This window comes from Schistocerca cancellata, chromosome 7 (assembly GCF_023864275.1).
Source record: "Schistocerca cancellata isolate TAMUIC-IGC-003103 chromosome 7, iqSchCanc2.1, whole genome shotgun sequence".
Classification (NCBI taxonomy): Eukaryota; Metazoa; Arthropoda; class Insecta; order Orthoptera; family Acrididae; genus Schistocerca; species Schistocerca cancellata.
Window position 1 is genome coordinate 592,259,418 of NC_064632.1, and position 26,381 is coordinate 592,285,798.

Here is a 26,381-nt window from a genome sequence, read left to right on the forward strand (position 1 = left end):
AAATGAGGGAATACTAAGGTATTGGCAGTTTCCGATATTTACCACTGAAGGGAAAAGAACACTCCCTGTGGTGTATACAAGGTTCTCGGGTGTCCAGCCAGATCCTATCATCAAAGTTCCACGATATTTTGGCAAATAACCGTTCTGCCATCATCAAGTGGTGCTGATCCATCAGCAGATCACATACTCCCTGTGATCTTTATCAGAGCATTACAAAATATTTTCCCTCGTATCTGGACTGAAGCCCAAAAAAATAGATTTGTTGTTGGATACACATAGGGTGATATTCTGCTATGGGCTATGGACATGGTGGACTGTTGTCACTATTATGAAGTTTGAGACAGCATATCTGGGTAAGTATTGGTCTGAGGGGATACAAGAGAGACTCAGGTGGGAAATATTCAACCCAGCTCCATTCAATACCAAGTGTGGAAGCTTAAGGGGCTATTTTGAAAAATATTTGAATAAAACCAGATACTGGACATACCCTATGTCTCAAGTAGACATGCTGAAAATTTTAAAGAGCTGTCTCCCTGCCCACATTAGGGAAAAACTCATTACCATTCAGATACATGACACAAAATACTTTCTATCTGCACTGGACTCAACAGATTTGATATACGAATAGAGACCAGCACAACCCAAGCATGTTAATATGCCGATAGTGCCACAGAGGTTTACACACCAACAAATAAACAATGGATTCATAGTACAACATGGATGGCAATCTTACCCCACACAGACCTATGTTAATAGTAATGATAATCACAACAGCAATGGAGGAAGCTGTAAATTCAAAGGTGGATATTAAAGAAAAGGGCAAAAATGCACCCAAAAAAAAAAAAAAAATAAAATAAAATAAAACTACAATGGGCAAGTAGTGTATGGCCAGCCTGTACAATATGTACAGAGGCAATAATCAGCTGATTGCTTGGCAAACACAAAACAATAGCAGACAAACAAATAACCACAGACAGCGGAATTCGGCCAGCAAAGTAATGCACATGTGCCAAATAATGTGCAGAAGCAAAAAGAATTTCAGTTGAGAGCCAGTGAGGACACTAATTGGTGGAGCCGAACACCAACAGTCCACATAGTGGAAGTTACGCCTAACTCAGAGACCGATGCCACCGCAACACCAGAAACATTCAGCTGATCATGGTAGCCTTCCGTTCTATGATTCTTGGAGGAGAGTGGGGGCACGACCTTGATCGACACTTGCTTTTATTAGAGACAATCGTGGTTGTCATGTGAAAGATGATCTATGTCTAGGTAATGAGAGTAAACAAAAAACTAGACAGAGGTCAAGATACAAGCTACTATTAAAGCCAAAATATTTGACCTTGATGTACCCATTGTGCTTGACATAGGTGCTACGACTAATATGTCACAAGGATTCCTTCAAGAATTGAAGAAACATGGGCATATACCCACACTGCCAGTGCAAAATTGCAAGGTCCAAACTCTCACTGGTCAGAAATCAAAAGAAGTCAAGATACAAACTTTAATTCCTGTACAATTAGGACAGTTTTCTGTACAATGCAATTTTTTGATAGTAGGGTGATTAATAATGGATTCTTTAACTGCTATGGATACATTTAGGACATATCATTTGCAAATTGATAACAGGAAAAGGCCAATGTCATTTCACTGTAAATAACCAATTACTTGTAACAGATCTAATAAGGGAAGTACTAATAGATGTAAAACTGAAGTTACTCATGACTTTGAGAGTCAATTGGTATATCCCATGGTTATGTTTGTCAATACATACAATAACAAACAGTTGACAGCAGAAGAAGTAAACATCGATACAATAAGCACAAAGGTAGGTGAATCAAAATGCTTGTCTCAAGAACAGTGGCACTTAGGGAATTGATACTTATTTATATACATGTACTTGAAAAGAGACCAGGTATTATTAAGGATTTCATGTACAAAATGGAAGTGTATCCTCATGAAACTTTTTGTTCTACCTCATATCCTACACAATGGTCAAAGAGGAAATAAGTAAGAAAAGAGATTAACAGGATGCTTGGGTGGGTATATACAACCATCATTTTCCCCTTACTGTAGTCTTATGTTGGCCATGAGTAAGCCAGATGGTAAGGTGCACTTGGTCCTCAATGCATATAACATTAATAAGATTATTGTACCAATCCAAACCCATCCAGAAAATTTAGAGGAACTGGTTATAAAATTCCACAATGCAAAATTTCTTACTGTAATCGATCTCCGATCTACATATTGTCAAATAAAACTACACGAAGAAAGTTTTTAAGTATACCGCCTTCATATGTGGGGGCAGGAGCTTTGAATTTCAAGTATTACCATTCGGATTGAATGTAAGCGCATGTGTATTTATCTCTGCACTTGACAGAGTGCTAGGGCCTGAACTTTTGAGTAAAGTAACAATATACGTGGATGATTTTTTAGTGGCTATGCCCACTTGGGTGGAACATTTAAGATTAATTGAACAAGTATTGAGCCACTTTTCCAAATAAGGAGTAACAGCAAATCTCAAGAAATCTAATTTAAGACAAGAAAAGGTAAAATTTTTAGGACACATAATCTCTTCAGAAGGCATACCGCCAGGTCTTCAGAAACTTGATGCCATTAGCCAGTGCGCTGTTCCTCACAACAAGAGACAATTAAAGGCATACTTAGGCCTAGTGCCATTTTTCAGGAAATTTATCCTTAACCAACTTATGAACAGTGGTGCTTTGCTCAATCTTCTCCAGAATAACAGACCCTGGTTATGGGACATGCAAAGTCAAACCGATTATGAAAACATGAAGCAACCCTTATTAAATGCTAGTATTTTATCTCAACCAGACATGAAGAAAGATTTTTGTTTATGCTCCAACGCATCTTCTCATGGTTTGGGTGCATGCCTTTTTCAAATGGTAGAAGAAGAGGGAAATCTCATCCCTAATAATTAGCTTTGCCAGTCACAGCTTATCTGAAGCTGAACATTCACATTCAGCCATGGAGTTGGAGTGTTTGAATGTAATTTGGTCCTTTAAAAAGTTTGATATTTTCTTTTGGGTAAACACACAAAAGTATACTGTGACCATTAGTTCCTATAGTTTTTGTTAACTTGTAAATTGCTACACTGTCAGATAACCAGGTGGTGTATGTATCTTCAAGAATTCAATTTTGAAATACTATACATAAAAGGAAATCAAAACATAAATGGTGATGCTCTTTCCTGACTACAACAAGGCTTAGAGGAATTCAATGATCTTTTAGAGCAGGAACGTGAAACAAGAGCTATGTTGATGGGGAACAAAACATTGTGACCATATTATGTCCACATGTACAAACACATGGAGCAATTACAGCAGAAAGACACGCTGGAGTAAGGTAAGAGCAAAACTTACATATAATGGTTATGAAAAGTTAAAAAGTTAAAAAGGTTTTTCACTATTTCCAAAGATGTTCTGTTCCATAGGAAACCTCCCAAACTGGAACAATGGTGCATGTGTTTTCCAGAGGAATATGTGGATGATTTTATCTTATACATACACAATACTTGAGGCCATTATGGTACTACAAAATGCACTGACAAAATAGGTAAATATTGTTATTTCCCCAGCCTTAGATGAAGAATACCACATGTGGTAAGAAAGTGTATTGTTTGCCAGAAAGAAAAACATTCTAACATCTCCAAACAGATAGAACTACATCCCATTGTGGCTAAGAAACCTCTAGAAAAGGTATCGATAGATGTGGCTGGACCCTATCCAAGAGATATGGGGGGAGTAAAATATATAGTAGGCCTGTATGATAGTTTCACAAAATATGTAAAACTGTATGCTGTACAGAAATTTACAGACAGTTCAATTATAAGATGAATTAAAGAGGACTATTTTGCAAGAGTAGGAAAACCAGAAGTCATGTTAACATATACTGCCTCATTTTTTGTTGGATGCAAATGGAAAGAGTTTGTAGATTACAACCAAATCAAACACATTTTAGTATCCAAATTTCATCCCAAAGCATTCCCCCATAGAGAGAGTTAAAAGGAATTCAACAGATTTGTGCGGACCTATATACCTTGTAAACATACCAACTGGACTAAATATGTCACTCGTTTCTTACAAGTTATTAACAACCTTCCCCTTACATCAACTGGATTTACACCAAATGAGCTGATGTTCAATCACAAACACGTAGACAAGTGGGAAAAACCTTTGCCCAAGATACCAATAACGGAATTATCACTGGACAGTAAAATACGACAAGCAGCAATCAACCTTGAAACCTGGGCTAAATATAGGAAAGGAATTTATGACAGAAAGCTGCAACATAGAACACAATTTTATATAGGACAATAGGTATTACTTATAATACATCCCAAATCCACAAAAATGGGAAAACTGAACCATAAATGGCAATTACTATGCACCGGACAATACATAATCACCAAAATCCCCTACCCGGAAGCATACAGATTGGTACACATGAACACAGGTAAAGACTAGTGCCTTTACCTACACAAAGACTTAAGAACGTTTATATGTTGAAGAAGGTCTCTATACACTCTAAGTTGCATATACATACATTAATATTAGATTTAGGATGCTGCAAATCACATTCCAGAATTTATGTTGTTAGTTGATAAGGAAAATTTTTGTTTGTGTTTTTTCTTATATGTCAAACGTGTAAATGATAAGGTGAGTGGATGTAACAAGGAAGAATTTTCCTTTATGTTTCTAGAGGCAACGATACTTTAAATACAATGCTTCACTGTGGGTGTAGCCCAGTTGTAAATGAATAACCAAACTTGTGAAACACACGGTAGCTCGCAATGCAATACACAACACACTGTGATGTTAGAGGTAATAGAGTGACGCAGCACAAGTGCATTGGGAAGAAAGCTAGTCAACAAAATGCATGTGTGTGTGTGCCAGATAGACACAGCTGATAGTGTTGGGGCACCTAAAACAAACAAACCCTATGAGCTACCGCCTATACTAGCATTAGTAAAGCCTATTGCATAAACAGGAACATAGGAAATTAATGGAGAGTCTATACTACAACTACGATTGTCTACACAATACACACAAAGGTAAGCTAAGGGGTTATATACACAGAAAGGGACCCTAAACTACAAGCTATTTACTGAAGTTACGCTACCATATACATTATATCTATATATTTACAAATTTAAGTATTGAAAGTGCATGCACTAATTATATTTGTGGGACCAGAAAACTCTTGCTGCAGGTAGACAAGTGAGTACAATATAAGTGGTAAACTGAGTAAGAGGTCACACTACGCCTATAATACACTTGATCTTTCAGATTTATAATGTAAGTAGAGATGCACATGACATTAAATGATAACATGACTGCACACTGAAGTAAATGAATACATGGTTGAATATATGAAGGAGGTACTAGAAGACATCAAGTCATTATACACTTATCTATGAGGATTTAGTTTTAGGTTGGTAATAAGTTTTTCCTCCATGGAATGATGCATGAACACACCCTAAAGTGAAGAAAGATAAATTCTTGTTGATTTTTAGGTACCATATATAATTAAGATGGACCACATGGCAATACAAATATATTTAAAAGTTTATGATACATATGAATGTGATAGTGTGAAAGTATTTGAAGAGCAAAACAGTTGCAGTACGTCACATATCACAATGCTGAACTAAGGTTGAGCACTACCAAATAATCAAGGTGTTGAAACCAAACTACTTTACACAATGAACATAACAAGTTAATTTTGAGCTGCACTTTAAATACTGAATAAGAATTCAATACAATTGGTATCATCACGTCTGCATTGTGTTTATAATCAACAAACTAGTTTGATCTTGGGATCCCACTTGAGTCTAGCACTGAAGCATAACTGAGTACATAAATGCCTTTCCATGAAATTTCCTCAGTCCTGTAGTGTGTAGATCCTTCCTGGAGAATGTTAGAGAGGCAAGGCAATGTGTAGTTATTTGAGAGGTGCATAAAATCTATTCTAGTGACTAAGTGACTATTGTTTACTTCTTTAATTCTTTGAAATTGATAAATATGCCCTGACTAGAAGTCACTGTGAATTGGAATGAAATGTACATCAATTTATGCCATTAAAGAAAACAGAATCTAATATTGTGTGAATGTTATGTAGAGAATGTAAAACCAAAAGAGTGGAAAAAGTGTACTCATATAACGAACTGAACAATGAAATGAAATTAAAATTTATCAAAAGGTACTAAAACAAAATGACAATCAAACTATGATGTATTTAAGCAATGATAATGGCATGTCAGCAAATGAATAGGATAAGTTTATTTTTCTAGTTTTGTGTGTGTGTGTGTGTGTGTGTGTGTGTGTGTGTGTGTGTGTGTGTGTGTGTGTGTGTGTGTGTGTGTAGTATGTGAATGCAATGGTAACAGTATGAAGGATGCTCAAAAACAAAGTGCAAAAACACATACAAAACCTACCTCCAAAGTGTTCATGTAACATGAATTTTCTGTGCTCGACAACATTGTGAAAGTGGTGAGAAACTTACTTTGTCAACGGATGTTTGATGTACAGCTGGTTTCCCCTCTGAATAAGTGAGAGCAATGAGGTGAAATAAATTCCTCAGGCCACTGATATGGAAACCAGCTGTTACCACATCAAAGATTTGACAAAGGATCAAGCTGCTGAACACAAGCTTCATGAATCTTTGCAATGAGAGCTACTGTGAACGCTCAACGCAGAAACTCTGACTTTGTATTAAACATGTAAGTGTGAGCTATGATTTCAACAGATGTTGAGTTGCGTGTGCATGTTTTGCAAGCCAAACACTGGGCAGATACTGACTTATAATAATGGGACTATGTGGTTGCAGTAAGCAATTTGTTATGAAAGAAATCATATGTGTGTATGTGTTAAGGGAAACTGACATGCCTATATATATTGTTAACCATATAGGATAATTCCAATGGCTGAAAAATAAAGGCTATGCTTATATCGGCCAGGGTTATCAACCCATAAAAAGGGAAATAAACCCAGACACTGTGCACCTCCATATGAGGTCAGTGCAGATTGGAGGGCAATTGTAATGAATCATATTATTATTATTATTATTTTCTCTAAGGTTCTCTTCTTTTTGTGCATATAAGATATATAATAATAATAATAATTTATTTTGTACCAGCAATAATATTAGGACATGAACAAAAAGTAGAGATACACTCTTCAATTGATTAATTTCTGTATCTTTACCTGTTTCTCTCTATAAGCAGTAGCTGGCGGATTTATGACACTTTCTGCCATATTAATATTGTTCAAAAATGTGCATTCTAACCATACATCAAAGAAGTGTTATAAACATTCAGGGAGATGAAGTTTATTAATAATCACATCTCTTCATCATTTTGCCTGTGCCGAGATTCCTGCATCAAGAGGCTTGAAGCAGATAAGAAGAATTTGTGTGAGCAGAGGAGGGGCGATCAGGAACCAGTATTGTCATACCAAGCTCTATGCACAATAGCGGCAACAGGAAAAAAAGAAGTATGTACATTTAAATGATGAAGGATAACCTAAAAATGTATTGACTTTAAAGGTCTGTTGATATTATTCCCAGTTAAAATTCACTTACAATATGTGTACCTTACAATTTCTTTCAATTATTCTTTCCCATTTTTTTTCATTATTCAAACAGCAATTATTAATCAGATTCCATTATATATTATATTTTATCCCCCCCTCCCCTATTCTTGCCACTACTTACACCATTAAGAGAGTTATATGGCATGGCAACCCTTTACCTCCATTCATGAAGAAGGTTCCCATTTTTACTTGAAGAGTGTGCTTTTGGAAATCTAAGGGTTGTGAAGTTTCACCCTCTAGAAATTTCTAGAGGATTCCACAACATTTGAGAGTGTTCAAGAACAGTCTAGGGCAAGTGCTCTACCATCTGAGCTACCGAAAAGTACAGCTGTGAGTACCAGGCGTGAGTCGTGCTTCGGTAGCTCAGATGGTAGAGCACCTGCCCGCGAAAGGCAAAGGTCCCGATTTCGAGTCTCGGTCAGGCACACAGTTTTAATCTGCCAGGAAGTTTCATATCAGCGCACACTCCACTGCAGAGTGAAAATCTCATTCTGGAAACATCCCCTAGGCTGTGGCTAAGCCATGCCTCCGCTATATCCTTTCTTTCAGGAGTGCTAGTTCTGCAAGGTTCGCAGGAGAGCTTCTGTAAAGTTTGGAAGGTGGGAGACGAGATACTGGCAGAAGTAAAGCTGTGAGTATCAGGCATGAGTCATGCTTCGGTAGCTCAGATGGTAGAGCACTCACCCGCGAAAGGCAAAGGTCTCGAGTTCGAGTCTTGGTCGGGCACACAGTTTTAATCTGCCAGGAAGTTTCATACGAAACCTGTTTGGTATGTCCTGGAATTTGCCACTGGCGTAGCTACCAGTTAATAGGGGTATATAAAGTAAGACCCTTCATGGGTTCGAACTTCAGTTTCTTATCAGTGACGTAAGGAGTACCAAAAAAGTAGTGAAATAAGTGAATAAAAACAAACACTGAAATGTGAGTAGTTAAAGTGATACAGTGACTGAATATAAATCAAAATAAAATGTGATAAGTTTGTAAAGTGTACTTAGTGCATATGTTAGTAAAAAGTCGATTTGATTTATATTTTGGACAATATCCAAATGTAAACGACAAGGAGATCTTGTGTTCTGAAGCAAAATGGCCAAAAACAAAAAGTACACTGAAAAAAACAAAACAGACAAACAGCATGAAGTACGTTTAAGTTCCATATATTCAAAACAGCACTAGACCAAATGATTTCTGATGACTATAAAGTTATAATTCAACCCAACAAAAGGCCACCTGAGGACACGAACATCAATTTAATAAATCTCAGATAGATGAACCACTCCTTGTAATTGTGGACAATGAAACCACAAGTCATGACATAATTGTATAATGAAGAAGAGAAGGTCTACAACACACTGCAGGCACACACCATTCATATGTGGCCTCAAACATTTGCATTTATGCATGGAGTGGATGGATATCATTTTAATGTGAAACAAATCCAACCTGAAACAGGCATAAAAACAAACTAAGAAGTCACTTCCAAGGGGTTCTACGCTTACTGCTCAATGATCAGAAGCAATGAAACATACAATCACATTCTAAAAATTCATCATTTATTCCAAAAATATCTAGTAGCTATGTATACAAAAGTAGAAGCCAAATGGATGGTTTACATACGACCAAAGAAACTACACACCAAGGAATACATCCACCTTCAAGACACAATCATAAATGATGGAAACATTGATGACATTGGAACAATGGTAATTTTATACTCATCATACATAGGAAAGCCAAGACACATGCACGAATACAATCAAGATGCCATGAAATACCTAAGAAAATATGGAGGACTTGACCTCTTCATAACATTCACATGCAACTCATCAAGGGTAGAAATCAAAGAACAACTAAGATACAGACAAGCCTCCAAGCATCAATGTGACATAATAGTTGAGTTTTCCAACAAAAACAAATGAGATTTATTGAAGTCACCACAAAATACTATGTCTTTGGAACTGTTAGATGCTGGATGTACACAATCAAATGGCAAAAATAAGAACTGCCTGACTCACACAATCTCATTTGGCTAAATGACAGAATTCATCCCACTGACATAAACAAAATCATTCAAGCTAAATTTTCCAGTTCACCGGAAGATCTGGAACTGTACGAGATAATAGTGAAAAATGGTACTCACAGAGCATGTGGGCGTTTAAACTCCAATGTTTGAGTGATGGAAAATGTACAAAAAAATATCCAAAACAAATTGGGATGACACACAAACTGAAGTTAAAGGCTATCACTAATACAGAAGACAATCACCCAAAAACGGTGGCATCACAGCTAAAATAAGAATACAAATCAGTGACAAACTGGAAATAGATAATCAATGGGTAGTGTAATGGATCTGGGAGATGTGGTATTTTCTACCGGATTTGTCGATACCAAATTGTAAATGTTTTCTTATATTTTTTGTCAGAATTTTTATTATAATTTGCCTTATTATATGTTAATTTACTTATATTTTTAAGAGTGAAAGCATATTGGTTATTATTAGTAAATGTATCAAAGAATAGCAAAGAGACTGATTACAAGTGGAAGCTTGTGTGTTGTGTAAAATGTCTTTGACGCTGGAGTCGTCTTCAACTATAGTTAGTCGGCAGTGAACTCTTGGTGTGTGTTGATGGAAGAACAATGTGAAGGTCGCCGTCATAAATAATTTTGAATTATGTTACTTTTTTTATATAAACTATAAGAAGAAACTACATTTGAAGAAATGGTATTTGAAGCACCAAAAATGAGGCAAACACATTGAACCAGGTCATTTCTGCAGCCGACAAAGATGCTTGTGGAATCATACTTCATTAGACAACTGAAGCCAAGACTAATATCGCCTTGTATACATCTAACGGAAAAGGTACTGTCACAAAATATGCCAAATTTAAGTAAATAAAAAATAGTGAGCATATTTCAACTCTGTGTCTTAGCCGGGATACCATATTTCAACTGGTGTCTCAGCCGGGATACCATATTTCAGTAGTACCATACAATACACTACATTCCAAAATGTCCCAAGCACACATAAATGCAGAATATCACAATTCAGTGAAATCCATCAAATATGTCTGTAAGTATGTGAATAATGGCAGTGACATGGCAGTATTTCAAGTAGCCAAAGACAGCAAACAACAAAACAGAAATGCCAAGATGCTCATGTATCAAATGAGAAGATACGTCAACAGTATCAAAGCAGCATGGCAGATTGTTGGTTTTCCCATACACGAATATGAACCAACAATGCAATATCTATCAGTTTATTTGGAGAATGAATACAGAGTTTACTTCACAAAAGACATCACCAGAAAAACTGCAAGTGAACCACCTCAGAACACAACATTAACAGCTTTTTACCAACCAACTGTGACAAACGGATCCATTCAGACAACATTACTGTAGTCACATCCCTACCTACTATAGGTGGAACACAGCAAGAAAAATTTTCAATAATGAGAACAAGAAATTGCAATACATGATTATCTAGGAATCATGAAAACTGGCACACTAAGCCGAGTACACATTGTATATTTGAACAACACCAAATGTTTCAATCTCCAGATGTTGCTACATGAAGTATGGGGACCAAGAAGTTTTACAGATCTCAAGACTGTTGATGGTTAGCTATGCCAGAAATACAGAGAAGCATGCCAATGCTTAGGACTACTGGAAAATGACAACCACTAGAAATTAACATTACAAAAAGCCTCACTCACGGCATCACTAAACAAATGAGAGAATTATTCAACATAGTTCTAACAACATGTAACCCATTGAATCCAAAACAGCTATGGGACTCCTTCAAAGAGGGTATGAAAAATGATACACTGTACCAAATCTGAACTCACCAACAAATTAAATGATGACATCTTCAATGAAACGCCCATTCACCCAGAAGATAAATGTTTAGTAATAAACAACCAGATCTTAGCACAACTTGTCAATGTACTAAACTTCAGAATTACAAAGGAAAAAAGCTAAAACATCAATGAACTACTTCAATAAATTGCTCACAACAATCCACTCCTCAGTGACAATCAAAAGGAAATTTACAACTTTATCATGGACTGGAAAGATAACAAATAACAGCACTGGCAGAATTATTTACTTGGACACACCAGGCACCACAGGAAAAACATTTCTAATGAATCTACTGCTGTCAGAAATACATGTTAAACAAGACATCAAACTCACATTGGCATCATCTGGCACTGCAGCCGCACTTACGGAAGGGGGGCGAACTGCCTATTCTGCCCAACCTACAACTATTGTTGAATATAGCCAAAGAACAATTCCTGGATGTAAAATCTCAGGAGCATCTGGACACGGTGAACATCTAAAGCAAGATGAATTCACAATGGCACATAAATCACTTGAAGCTGTGGACAGAACATTACAAGACTTCAAGGAAACTCTGAATTGATGAGATGAGCTCTACTGATACTCTCAGGAGACTTCTGACAAACACTTGCAGTTATCCTCAAGGCAACAACAGCAGATGAGATCAGTGCATGCTTTACAAAAATTCATATCTCAGGCCAACATACAAATACTGTGACTAACAAAAAAATGTGACAGCTGAACTATTGAAAGATGAAACAACAGCACATTTTGCTCAACAAATTTTACAAATTGGCTAAGCCATGTACACTACTGACCAGATGACCAGCCTCATTAAACTCAACAGTGATTTCTGCAACATAGCCATTGCTGAAAATGAACTCATCAACCATATTTATGCAAATATTGTTCACAACTATACCAATTTAGACTGGCAATTTGAAAGGGCAATTTAAGCAATTTAAAATAATATTATCAATGATATCAACTTCAATATTGACAAAAAAAAAATTCCCAGTGAAGAGAGAATGAAGAGAGAATATATCAAATCCGCCTACAGTTTTACAATTAAGAAAGAGCAGGGGCAAACTTCAAAATATTGCTACATCAACCTCAGAGACTCCTGCTTGCCTCACAGTCAACTATACATAGCTTTCTCTTGAGCAGGAAATTTGAAAAATTTGTACATTTACACCCTAAGTAACAGAATGATAGTGTGTTTATAAACGAGGATTGTAAACAGTATGAATATATTTTCAATAAAAACTCTTACCTCTTATACTTTAACAAGTATTGTAAATAGCCAGAAAATGGTTTCAATGAAAAAAGGTTTACCTCTCATATTTTAAAGTTTATTCTTTTATTCTAACCTTGTATCAACTACCTGAGCAAAGCCAGTACCTCACCTAGTTTATCATACTGTTCTCATATTCCTCTGGTCACTCTCTAATCAAACTTGATTCTTATCAGTAGGAACATAAATCTGTTATAGGAAAATGCAGCTCAGCAAGCCATTATCTCTGTAATTGAACTCCAAAAAGAGCTTTCATTTCTGAAGAAGAAGTGGACTAACAATCTCCTTTCCTTGTATATGGAATTATACATATCTGTTTTGAAATATGAAGGTTTGTGTAAGCAACAATTTTGTTTATGATATTTGTAGCAATGAATCTCTCATAAACATATCCGATTCTGAGGAAATACACTCCTGGAAATTGAAATAAGAACACCATGAATTCATTGTCCCAGGAAGGGGAAACTTTATTGACACATTCCTGGGGTCAGATACATCACATGATCACACTGACAGAACCACAGGCACATAGACACAGGCAACAGAGCATGCACAATGTCGGCACTAGTACAGTGTATATCCACCTTTCGCAGCAATGCAGGCTGCTATTCTCCCATGGAGACGATCGTAGAGATGCTGGATGTAGTCCTGTGGAACGGCTTGCCATGCCATTTCCACATGGCGCCTCAGGTGGACCAGCGTTCGTGCTGGACGTGCAGACCGCGTGAGACGACGCTTCATCCAGTCCCAAACATGCTCAATGGGGGACAGATCCGGAGATCTTGCTGGCCAGGGTAGTTGACTTACACCTTCTAGAGCACGTTGGGTGGCACGGGATACACGCGGACGTGCATTGTCCTGTTGGAACAGCAAGTTCCCTTGCCAGTCTAGGAATGGTAGAACGATGGGTTCGATGACGGTTTGGATGTACCGTGCGCTATTCAGTGTCCCCTCGACGATCACCAGTGGTGTACGGCCAGTGTAGGAGATCACTCCCCACACCATGATGCCGGGTGTTGGCCCTGTGTGCCTCGGTCGTATGCAGTCCTGATTGTGGCGCTCACCTGCATGGTGCCAAACACGCATACGACCATCATTGGCACCAAGGCAGAAGCGACTCTCATCGCTGAAGACGACACGTCTCCATTCATCCCTCCATTCACGCCTGTCGCGATACCACTGGAGGCGGGCTGCACAATGTTGGGGCGTGAGCGGAAGACGGCCTAACGGTGTGCGGGACCGTAGCCCAGCTTCATGGAGACGGTTGCGAATGGTCCTCGCCGATACCCCAGGAGCAACAGTGTCCCTAATTTGCTGGGAAGTGGCGGTGCGGTCCCCTACGGCACTGCGTAGGATCCTACGGTCTTGGCGTGCATCCGTGCGTCGCTGCGGTCCGGTCCCAGGTCGACGGGCACGTGCACCTTCCGCCGACCACTGGCGACAACATCGATGTACTGTGGAGGCCTCACGCCCCACGTGTTGAGCAATTCGGCGGTACGTCCACCCGGCCTCCCGCATGCCCACTATACGCCCTCGCTCAAAGTCCGTCAACTGCACATACGGTTCACGTCGACGCTGTCGCGGCATGCTACCAGTGTTAAAGACTGCGATGGAGCTCCGTATGCCATGGCAAACTGGCTGACACTGACGGCGGCGGTGCACAAATGCTGCACAGCTAGCGCCATTCGACGGCCAACACCGCGGTTCCTGGTGTGTCCGCTGTGCCGTGCGTGTGATCATTGCTTGTACAGCCCTCTCGCAGTGTCCGGAGCAAGTATGGTGGGTCTGACACACTGGTGTCAATGTGTTCTTTTTTCCATTTCCAGGAGTGTATTTCTGCCTGTGTGGGTCAGCCCTGGCAGTACTTTTATAATGTTTTTTGATTTCATTTTATTTGACAGCCATAAGGAATTCCATATCCAAAGGGTTTCCCCATCTGTTCTGACATAAAAATGGTAATCATTAGCTTGAATATCATCTAAGGAATTTGAATGTTCATCCCCAGATTGTTCTAAGTTGCTACTGTGACAATTCAGGTTCACACTTTCTTCCTCCCCTTCACTTTCATCGGTGAAATTGCATGGAGGCTCTACCCCTTAATCTTCATCCTCAGAAAGCCCATGAAGTATTTGAGGTATAACTTCATCATGTATATTGTACTAACAAGGACTTCCGTGAACACTGGGGTTATGGCACTCTCTGCCACTGTGCGGTACCCAACTTCTGTTCTTTTGCTGCAGTTGGGGTTCCCACCATGATTCATTGTGTGCATAGTGTAATACCTCACACCTCCCCAGGTCACAGCATACATAACACTTTCTGTTCAGATTTGTGGTGCTAGAGAGAGTGGTGTTTTTTTTTTTTTTTTTTTTTTTTTTTTTTTAAAAAAAAAGCTCTTCTTTGTCATAGACATGTGCTCAATCACCAAATGAAATAATTGAGGAAACGGAGAGGCAATTGTATCTTGCCTTCTCCTGACACCTGTAGAATACAGTGAGTGCAAAGAAAGACACGCACATGACTTTGTACCATTATTGTGAATAAGTTGGCAAGTTTTAAAAAACAACAATGTGGAACACTTTACTAAACTACTGTGAATGATCAATTTGCATAAGTAATTCAAGCAGCAGCAGAAGCAGCAGGGATGAAGTATTAAAAATAATATTAGAAGGGACACTCAAGATGGCAAGGAAGAACAGACAAGAAGTTTCACTGGCACTGAGGAAGTACTAGTTATTGCGTTTTGTATGAAACCAATATCAAAGACATCAGGCAGCAGTGCCAAAATTAAATAGAACTATTGTAACTGTAGCTGCAGCTGCAGTACATAGTTCATGCACAGTGCATGCCTATTGTGTAACCTCGGAATGATGGCCAGCATGTAGAGGTGCATCTCAAACAACTACCAATTAGTACAAAAAGAACATGTATTATGCACCAAAATAACAAAACAAATTCAAAGTCAGAACTAGATTAATGCTATATCATATTAAATGTTACCTTCTTCACAATACGCTCCAACAAAACCCGGCGGGCACATGCACGATCCGTATTTACCATTCCATACCCCACCATTCTCACACTCTTTATCCAAACCTGAAAAAAACGATGTGTCAAACATTAAAAACTATGCTTACAACATTCTCAGAAACATTTCACAGTTGTTGAGAATCATTTTCATGGTATAATTACAGTGGGTATGAAAATAACTGAATGTGTGATTGATGAAGAAAGATTTTAGAATCAGTTATACACACTTAGGTGACAAGTCATGGGATAGCCCTATGCACATATACAAATCGTGGTAATATTGCATACACAAGGTATAAAAGGCCAAATCATTGGTGGAGTTGTCATCTGTACTTAGTTGATTCATGTGAAAAGGTTTGCAACAATGTGATTATGGCTCCATGATGGGATTTAACAGACTCGGAACACAGAATGGTAAGTGGAGCTAGATGCATGGGACATCCCATTTCACAAATTATTGATTCATGTGAAAAGGCTTCCGATGCAATTATGGCTGCTTGACAGGATTTAACAAACTCTGAACACAGAATAGTAATTGGAGCTAGACATATGGGACATTCCATTTTGGAAATTGTTAATGAATTCAATAGTGTGAGATACACATTGTCAAGGGAGTGCAGGGAATACAAAATTTCCGGCATTACCTCTCATCACAGACAACGGAGAGATCAATGGCCTCTACTTAATGACCAAGATCAGCGGTGTTTGCACAGAGTTGTCAGTGCTAACAGACAAGCAACACTGCATTAAATAACCACAGAAATCAATGTGAGACATACGAGAAATGTATCTGTTAGAACAGTGGGATGAAATCTGGTGCTAATGGGCTATGGCAGCAAATGACCAATGTGAGTAACTTTGGCAACAGCACGACACCATCTGCAGCACCTCTCCTGGGCCCATGATCGTATCGATTGGCCTCTAGATGACTGGAAAACTGTGAGATGGTCACATGAATCCTGATTTCAGGTGATAAGAGCTGATGGTAGGATTCGAATGTGGTGTAGACTCAGCCAAAAAATGATAGAATTTTTATGGATTACAATGCTCCGTGTCACTGGGCCACAATTGTTCATGACTGGTCTGAAGAACATTCTGGACAATATGAGTGAATGATCTAGCCACTCAGATCACTTGACATGAGTCTCATTGAATATTTGTGGGACATAATCAGGAGTTCAGATCATGCACAAAACCCTGCACGAGCAACACTTTCGCAATAATGGATGGTTCTAGAGGCAGCATGGCTAAATGTTTCTGCAAGGACTTCCAATGACTTGTTGAGTCCATGCTACATTGGCTTGCTGCACTATGGCGGGTGAAAGGAGGTCCGACATGATACTGAGAGGTACCTCATTACTTTTTTCATCTTAGAGTAATGAATTGCAAAGTAAAGTTTTCAAAACTTTTCCCCTCAACAAACCATCACAACATTCTTTAGTTTTTAGTCAGAAAGATATTTTATGTCCTGTCCATCTATCTTCAGGACCACACTATTTTATTTTCTTATCCTGCATGATTGGTTGCTGTCAATAGATTTATCAGACTAAGTGATAACTAACAATGCCTACATATGCTATTAGAATCACGGATAGGTATAAATTTTAATTATTATGTTTAAAAATCAAGTTACAACCTTGGAAAATTGGAGACAGTGTTTATCCTGATCTATATACTATCCCTTCAATATGACATATTTTTCACAATGGTGGACGATTTGTCAGAGACTTTGGTTGTATAAGTTTATATTTTGGTTGGTTGGTTTTTAGATTAAAGGGACTAAACTGCATCATTATCACCCCCTGTATTTTGGCCCTTCATGGAACATTCCACCTCAAATCTGGTGTGTTCTGTTGTAAAAACACCCAAACAGACATTTTCCAGCATAGCTTCAACTTGTAGTGTCCACAGCCACATCAGAAGATTTCAGATATATGCTCCCTTGATACTTCACAAACATAATCTATTACCACCACAATATGGCAGCACAAGCACTGCTCAATATCACCTTCCTCATTGACAGATGGGTCCTCACTTTTAGAGGTGGTGGTGATCCCTCATGTTTCCACCATCTGCTTTGCTCCTTTGCATCAGGGTTATATTGACACACACAGATGCAACATTTCTGCTGCAACCTTGGTCAATCAGCTTTTTGGATTAGTGTTAGTAGCTGTGGAAACAAGTGACAGGTGACTTCTGTCACATTCAAAATATTGTGCAATATGATTAAAACTGACTGATTTTCTTTTTTTCTACTATTGCATCAACTGTATTACATTTGAGCACTAGGGCCACCACTTCTCTTGCAATTCCTGGATCTTCAGGGAAATATGGTGTATCACTTCAATTTGTCATTCAAACTTGTTTGACAATGCTAGAACCTCCTGCACCATCTAACCACAGTGTCATATGATTACGCTTTGTCATCACACACTTCCATCAATACAACATGCTTTGTTGTAGCACTGTTGTTTCAAAGACAGAAAATGAATTACTGCATAATACCCAACACGTAACGTGTATCCACAGGACATGTGGCCTGTAATTGAAGAAGTGTCTTGATGATCTCTCCATTGGCAAAAGATTCCGGAATAGTCTCCCATTTGGATCTCCGGGAGGGGACTGCCAAGGGGGAGGTTACCATGAGAAAAAGATTGAATAATCAATGAAAGGATAATGTTCTACGAGTCGGGGCATGGAATGTCAGAAGCTTGAACGTGGTAGGGAAACTAGAAAATCTGAAAAGGGAAATACAAAGGCTCAATCTAGATATAGTAGGGGTCAGTGAAGTGAAGTGGAAGGAAGACAAGGATTTCTGGTCAGATGAGTATCGGGTAATACCAACAGCAGCAGAAAATGGTATAACAGGTGTAGGATTCATTATGAATAGGAAGGTAGGGCAGAGGGTGTGTTACTGTGAACAGTTCAGTGACCGGGTTGTTCTAATCAGAATCGACAGCAGACCAACACCGACAACGATAGTTTAGGTATACATGCTGATGTCGCAAGCTGAAGATGGACAGATAGAGAAAGTGTATGGCGATATTGAAAGGATGATGTAAAGGGGGACGAAAATCTACTAGTCATGGGCGACTGGAATGCAGTTGTAGGGGAAGGAGTAGAAGAAAAGGTTACAGGAGAATATGGGCTAGGGACAAGGAATGAAAGAGGAGAAAGACTAATTGAGTTCTGTAACAAGTTTCAGCTAGTAATAGCAAATATCCTGTTCAAGAATCACAAGAGGAGGAGGTATACTTGGAAAAGGCTGGGCGATACGGGAAGATTTCAATTAGATTACATCATGGTCAGACAGAGATTCCAACATCAGATACTGTATTGTAAGGCGTACCCAGGAGCAGATATAGACTCAGATCACAATATAGTAGTGATGAAGAGTAGGCTGAAGTTCAAGACATTAGTCAGGAAGAATCAATACGCAAAGAAGTGGGATACGGAAGTACTAAGGAATGACTAGATACATTTGAAGTTCTCTAACGCTATAGATACAGCAATAAGGAATAGCGCAGTAGGCAGTACAGTTGAAGAGGAATGGACATCTCTAAAAAGGGCCATCACAAAAGTTGGGAAGGAAAACATAGGTATGAAGAAGGTAGCTGCGAAGAAACCATGGGTAACAGAAGAAATACTTCAGTTGATTGATGAAAGGAGGAAGTACAAACACGTTCCGGGAAAATCAGGAATACAGAAATACAAGTCGCTGAGGAATGAAATAACTAGGAAGTGCAGGGAAGCTAAGATGAAATGGCTGCAGGAAAAATGTGAAGACATCGAAAAAGATATGATTGTCAGAAGGACAGACTCAGCATACAGGAAAGTCAAAACAACCTTTGGTGACATTAAAAGCAATGGTGGTAACATTAAGAGTGCAACGGGAATTCCACTGTTAAATGCAGAGGAGAGAGCAGTAGGTGGAAAGAATACATTGAAAGCCTCTATGAGGGTGAAGATTTGTCTGATGTGATAGAAGAAGAAACAGGAGTTGATTTAGAAGAGATAGGGGATCCAGTATTAGAATCAGAATTTAAAAGAGCTTTGGAGGACTACGGTCAAATAAGGCAGAAGGGATAGATAACATTCCATCAGAATTTCTAAAATCATTGGGGGAAGTGGCAACAAAACGACTATTCACGTTGGTGTGTAGAATATATGAGTCTGGCGATATAGCATCTGACTTTCGGAAAAGCATCATCCACACAATTCCGAAGACGGCAAGAGCTGACAAGTGCGAGAATTATCACATAATCAGCTTAACAGCTCATGCATCGAAGCTGCTTAATGGAAAAGAAAATTGAGAATGCGCTAGGTGACGATCAGTTTGGCTTTAGGAAAAGTAGAGGGACGAGAGTGGCAATTCTGACGTTACGGCTAATAATGGAAGCAAGGCTAAAGAAAAACCAAGACACTTTCATAGGATTTGTCGACCTGGAAAAAGCGTTCGACAATATAAAATGGTGCAAGCTGTTCGAGATTCTGAAAAAAGTAGGGGTAAGCTATAGGGAGAGATGGGTCATATACAATATGTACAACAACCAAGAGAGAATAATAAGAGTGGACGATCAAGAACAAAGTGCTCGTATTAAGAAGGGTGTAAGACAAGGCTGTAGCCTTTTGCCCCTACTCTTCGATCTGTACATCGAGGAAGCAGTGATGGAAATAAAAGAAAGGTTCAGGAGTGGAATTAAAATACTAGGTGAAAGGATATCAATGATACGATTCGCTGATGACATTGCTATCCTGAGTGAAAGTGAAGAAGAATTAAATGATCTGCTGAACGGAATGAACAGTCTAATGGGTACACAGTATGGTTTGAGAGTAAATCGGAGAAAGACGAAGGTAATGAGAAGTATTAGAAATGAGAACAGCGAGAAACTTAACATCAGGATTGATGGTCACGAAGTCAATGAAGTTAAGGAATTCTGCTACCTAGGCAGTAAAATAACCAATGATGGATGGAGCAAGGAGGACATCAAAAGCAGACTCGCTATGGCAAAAAAGGCATTTCTGGCCAAGAGAAGTCTACTAATATCAAATACCGGCCTTAATTTGAGGAAGAAATTTCTGAGGATGTACATCTGGAGTACAGCATTGTATGGTAGTGAAACATGGACTGTGGGAAAACCGGAACAGAAGAGAATCGAAGAAGCATTTGAGATGTGGTGCTATGGACGAATGTTGAAAATTAGGTGGACTGATAAGGTAAGGAATGAGGAGGTTCTACGCAGAATCATAGACAAAAAAAAAAAAAAAAAAAAAAAAAAAAAAAAAAAAAAAAAAAAGGGCTGTGCCAATTTCTTTTGGTTCCTCTAGTGCTGTGCTACAGTACTCTGGCATGGGAATTTGAATGTGTACCAGGAATGCAGAAAAGTACCTGGAAGCAAGTATAATATTATAATATAACTTTTTATTTTTGAAGGTGATACTCAAAACTTCATAACAGCTCTCATAGAATACAGAAAATCAAAATTAGAAATGAGCTTTTAGATTTGTTCACAACATCTGTTGAGAGGTCATACATTTGAAATTTTTGGAAAATCAAGTTATTTATGCATCATATCCTTTGCTATTTAATCTTCTCGATTACTTGCCATAGGTTACTACAATAGCTATTTTATCTGTCTTCTATCTATTTATGGCCTTCACAGCATTTATCTCAACACAAAATCTTTTCCAAGTTTGTGAAAAACACTTTACATCCTTCTGTATACCAAATATTTCAATTCATCTATGGTTGTCTCTCTCATATCTCAATGAGGAATAGAGTTGGTATTTCTAGCAGTTCTTTTTTATCAGCATACACTCCATTTTTCTCTCCATTTAAGCACATTACAAACAGACAAAAATGAAAGGCAATGCAATTTTTACTAATTTATCTCTCAGCCAAATAGAATCTTTTATTTCAGTTCCAAATAGTTCCAAAGTCTAGCAGTATAAAATATACAAAAAATACGATAATGATTATATAACAGCAAAAGAAATCAATTGTTATTTATAATTTTGCACATAAAGCAACCCTTTTGAATAGTACATGCTACAAACTCGGAGAACATAAAACAAAATACCTCAGACGTACATGAACCAAACAAAGCAATGTTCAGGTTAGAATGTCAACAATATTATGAAAAGGACAAATTGCTACTCACCATAAATATGACAAACTGAATTACAGACAGGCATGATGAAAAAATGTTAACATGTAAGCCTTTGGCCGAAGCCTTTGTCATAAAAAGAAATACATGCCCACAATCACACTAGCAAGCCACCTCAGACTCACATATGATCGCAGTCTCCAGCCACTTCCACCAGACTACAACAGAAATGTGTCAAATGGGAGCAACATTCATGGTGGAGCAGTGAAGGAGGAGGGATAGCAAGGTAAGGGTGCGGAAAGAGGAATCGGCACTGCCTGGCAAAGCGTGCAGGGTCTAGAGGTGGCAGAACAGAGCTGCTAGGCACAGTTTGGGGAGGCTGTGGAGAAGGGATAGGGCAGAAAGGAGAGGAGCACAGAAGGGAGAAAGACATGCAGGTATGCCAGCAGAGAGCAGTGCACAATGAGGGTGAGGGACGGGCAACTATGAGGAGTCGACAGGACAGAGGGGCAGAAGAGTTGGGTGAAGGGTGTGGGGATAGGCTGAAGTGATTTCAGGAGCAGAGAATGTGTTGTAAGGGTAACTTCCATTTGCACAATTAAGAAAATCTGCTGGTGGAGGTGAGAGTCCAGATGGCCTGCATTGCAAAGTAGCCATTGAAATCGAGCATGTTATGTACAGGTGCATGTTGTGCCACAGGGTAGCCCACTTTGCTCTTGGTCACAGTTTGGCAGTGGCCATTGACCTTGGTTGACAGCTTGTTGGTAGTCATAAAAAATAAAAAGCTGTGCAATGGTTGCAGCAGAGCTGGTACATGACATTGCTCCTTTCACAGATGGGATACAATAAGCCTGTGACTGGACAAATAGGAAGTGCTGGGTAGATAGAGTGTCAGGTCCTGCACCTGGGTCCTCAGTCTTCCACAGGGGTATGATCCCTTGGGGGGGGGGGGGGTAATGAGCATGGCAAAGGGATGGAGTAGGATGTTGAGGAGGTTGGGTGGGCAATGGAACATCCACTTTAGGAGGGATGGGAATGATGTTGTGTAGGATGTCCTTCATTTCAGGCCATGACTGTAATTAATCAAACCACTGATAAAGGATGTGGTTTGTGTGGTACAGTTGGTGTGGTATTGGTTGACAAAGGAGGCACTACTTTGTAGCTGGTTTTTGGGGTCGCTGGGACGATTTGGAGTGTGTGGGGATATGGCATGGGAAATCTGTGGACAAGGTCTCGGTGATATGGTCTGTCTGTAAGGGAGTGCCCCTCACCACCTAATACTACCCCACACTGGAACAATTGAACCACAACCTTGATCACAGCTTTGTGCACTTATCGTCATGCCCTGAAATTAAGCACATCCTCCACAAGATTCTTCCACACCCCCCCCCCCCCCCCTCAGGCATTCCATTGCCTGTCCAACCTCCACTACATCCTACTCCAACCCTGCGCCACTCCCAATCCCTTGCCACAGGGCTTATATTCCATGGAAGATCAAGATGCAAGACCTGTATAGTCCACCCACCCAGCACTTGCAGTCCTGTCATGGGCTTACTCTATCCCATAAAAGATCAGGCCACCTGTGAAAGCAGTCACGTTATACACCAGTTCAGCTGTAATCACTATTCAGCCTTTTATACTCATATGACTACCAACCAGCTGTCCACTAGGACAAATGGGCACCGCCAAACTGTGACCATGAGTGAAGTGGACCACTCTGTGACACAACATGCACCTGTATATAACAAGCTTGATTTCAATAGCTGCTTTGCAATGCAGGCCATCTGGATTCTCTCCTCACCACCAGCTTTTCTGAACTGTGCAAATGGGATTCATCCTTGCAACATATTCTTTGATCCCAAAATCATCCGGGCCTCATCCTATGGTAATATACTGTCCCTATGCTCTCCACCCGTTTGTTCCACACCTTCTGTCTGGTCATCTCCTCAATATTTGCCTCCCCTCAGCCTTCAGCCTTACTGTGCAATGATCTGTGCCAGTGCACCCTTCTCTACTCCTCTCCTTCCCGGTCCCCATCACTCTACCCCCTGCCCTCCCTCACATCCTTCCATGCTGTTCCTGGCAGCCCTGTCTTACCACCTCTAGACCCTGCATGTTCCGCCAGACAGTAAAAATCCCCCTACCTTCACCTGCACCCTCCTATACCCACATGTTCTACGCCCCACTCTGTATTGTTGCTCCTGTTTGACACTTTACTGTTGCAGAGTGGTTGGAGATATCAGTCATGTGGAAGAAAGAGATATGCTTGCTTGTGTGAATGTGTGTACATTTATATTTGCTGAAGAAGACTTTGCCCAAAAGTAAGTCTGCAAGTCAATGTGTCATCTTTACAGTGAGAATCAACTTTTCTTTTTCACAATATTGTTAGATGTGACTTGGTTATGGCATAAAAGGTTTATGAAGCTGTGCTGCTACTACAAGAATCACTGAAACTTCCTGGTGGACTAAACTTCATTCAGGAAACAAGAGTTGCTAATCACAAAATGGAGGTCTATTTTCAGCTATACAAGAGAAACTACACTGAGTATTATAAAATTTAGTAACACAGAACTCCCCACTAGTGTGACTGGCAGCACTGCTTGTTGGCTGATGTCAAGTACATGCAGCGTAGCCATGCAGTAAGCTTTTTCCTGGTATGTCCCTTGCTCAATGCCTTTGTTGTGAGCAATTAGTTTCTATTTGTCTCTCCATGTCTCTCTTAATGTACCAACAGACCTCTTTCCGACTGGTCAATAATTCATTTCTATTTTAGGCATTCATTCTTGCAACAAAATCTCTCCATTTATTTCCATGCTACTTTGATCTGTTCAGTTACGCTTTTAAGTCCCAATTCTTTTTTGATTCTTGTATCTGAGGGTTGTTCATAAAATCCTCATTTCTCCAACTTGTATTCTTTAGTCTTTTCCCATTGTTATTGTGTATTGTCATTAAGTATAGACGGTATTACCATTGTTTTGCAGAACTTTATTTTGGTTTCTCTCCACATCTTTTTATTTAGTGGTATATACACTACTGGCCATTAAAATTGCTACACCATGAAGATGACGTGCTACAGATGCAAAATTTAACCGACAGGAAGAAGACGCTGTGATATGCAATGATCAGCTTTTCAGAGCATTCACACAAGGTTGGCACCCATGGCGCCAAGTACAATGTGCTGACATGAGGAAAGTTTCCAACTGATTTCTCATACACAACCAGCAGTTGACCGGCATTCCCTGGTGAAACGTTCTTGTGATGCCTCGTGTAAGGAGGAGAAACGCGTACCATCGTGTTTCTGACTTTGATAAAGGTCGGACTGTAACCTATCATGATTGCAATTTATCGTATTGCCACATTGCTGCTCGCGTTGGTCGAGATCCAAGGACTGTTAGCAGAATATGGAATTGGCGGGTTCAGGAGGGTAATACTGAATGCCGTGCTGGATCCCAACGGCATCGTATCACTAGCAGTCGAGATGACAGGCATCTTATCCACATGGCTGTAATGGATTGTGCAGCCACATCTCGATCCCTGAGTCAGCAGATGGGGACTTAATTCATTCCCTCTATCACTGTACTTCCTGGTCACTTATTAAAATTTTGCTTTGCGACTGTGTCTTAACCTTTACAACTACTGTCTTTTAGGTCACGTATGTTAATTATAGCTCTCTGTAGTAACATTTGGTTTATAAATGGCTTTCTGAAAGGTAGCCTCACTGTCATCTACAAGAAGTTGGTCATCAGCAAAGAGAATTGTCGTTAGATAACTTCAGTGGTTACAGTTACAGTTGTAAAACTATTTCTTGTAACTGTTGTCTCAATACACCATCAACACAGATATTAAAACATATGAGAGATAAACCACATCCCTGTCACAATACTAAATATGTTGTTACCTCAATATTGTCTATTCTGATGCGAATTTTTGAGTGTTGGTACATCTGCTGGAGTACTCTTTGTCAGTGGTGTGGTATACCTCTCCCGTCTATTATTTCCCACAACATTCTCCTGTCAACAGTGTGAAAGTCTTTTACATAGAGAACAAATAGCAGCTGTGTTTATTAAATTCTATGTGTTTTTCAATTGTTTACCTGATGAAAATGAGTTGTCTGAAGTGGACCTATCTTTCCTGAAATTAGCTCACTTCTCCAACAAGTTATTTTAAAAATGACTCTCAGTCTTTGTGTTAATACCTTCAAATCATTTTACATCCAGCATTGGGTAAACAAATGCCTTTATAATTCTCACAGTGTTTCCTAGATTATGTGATCAAAAGTATCTGGACAACTGGCTGAAAATGACTTACAAGTCCTTGGCACCCTCCATCAGTAATACTGGAATTCAGTATGGTGTTAGCACACCCTTAGCCTTGATGACAACTTCCAATCTCACAGGCATACATTCAGATTTCGTGGGGAATGGCAGCACATTCTTCACGGAATACTGCTCTGAGGAGGGGTATCAATGTCAGTCAGTGAGGCATGGCATTAAGTCAGCATTC

General features: G+C 39.3%; 1 protein-coding gene across 2 annotated transcripts in view; it reads right to left on the reverse strand.

Moving 5' to 3' along the window:
* LOC126091863 (tenascin-X-like) overlaps positions 1-26,381 on the reverse strand; it is a 771,043-nt gene that overhangs the window by 316,325 nt on the left and 428,337 nt on the right. For both annotated transcript variants that reach the window (XM_049907142.1, XM_049907141.1), the window contains one exon: positions 15,742-15,837. In XM_049907142.1, coding sequence (XP_049763099.1) covers positions 15,742-15,837 — 96 coding nt within the window. The remainder of the gene's footprint in view (positions 1-15,741; positions 15,838-26,381) is intronic.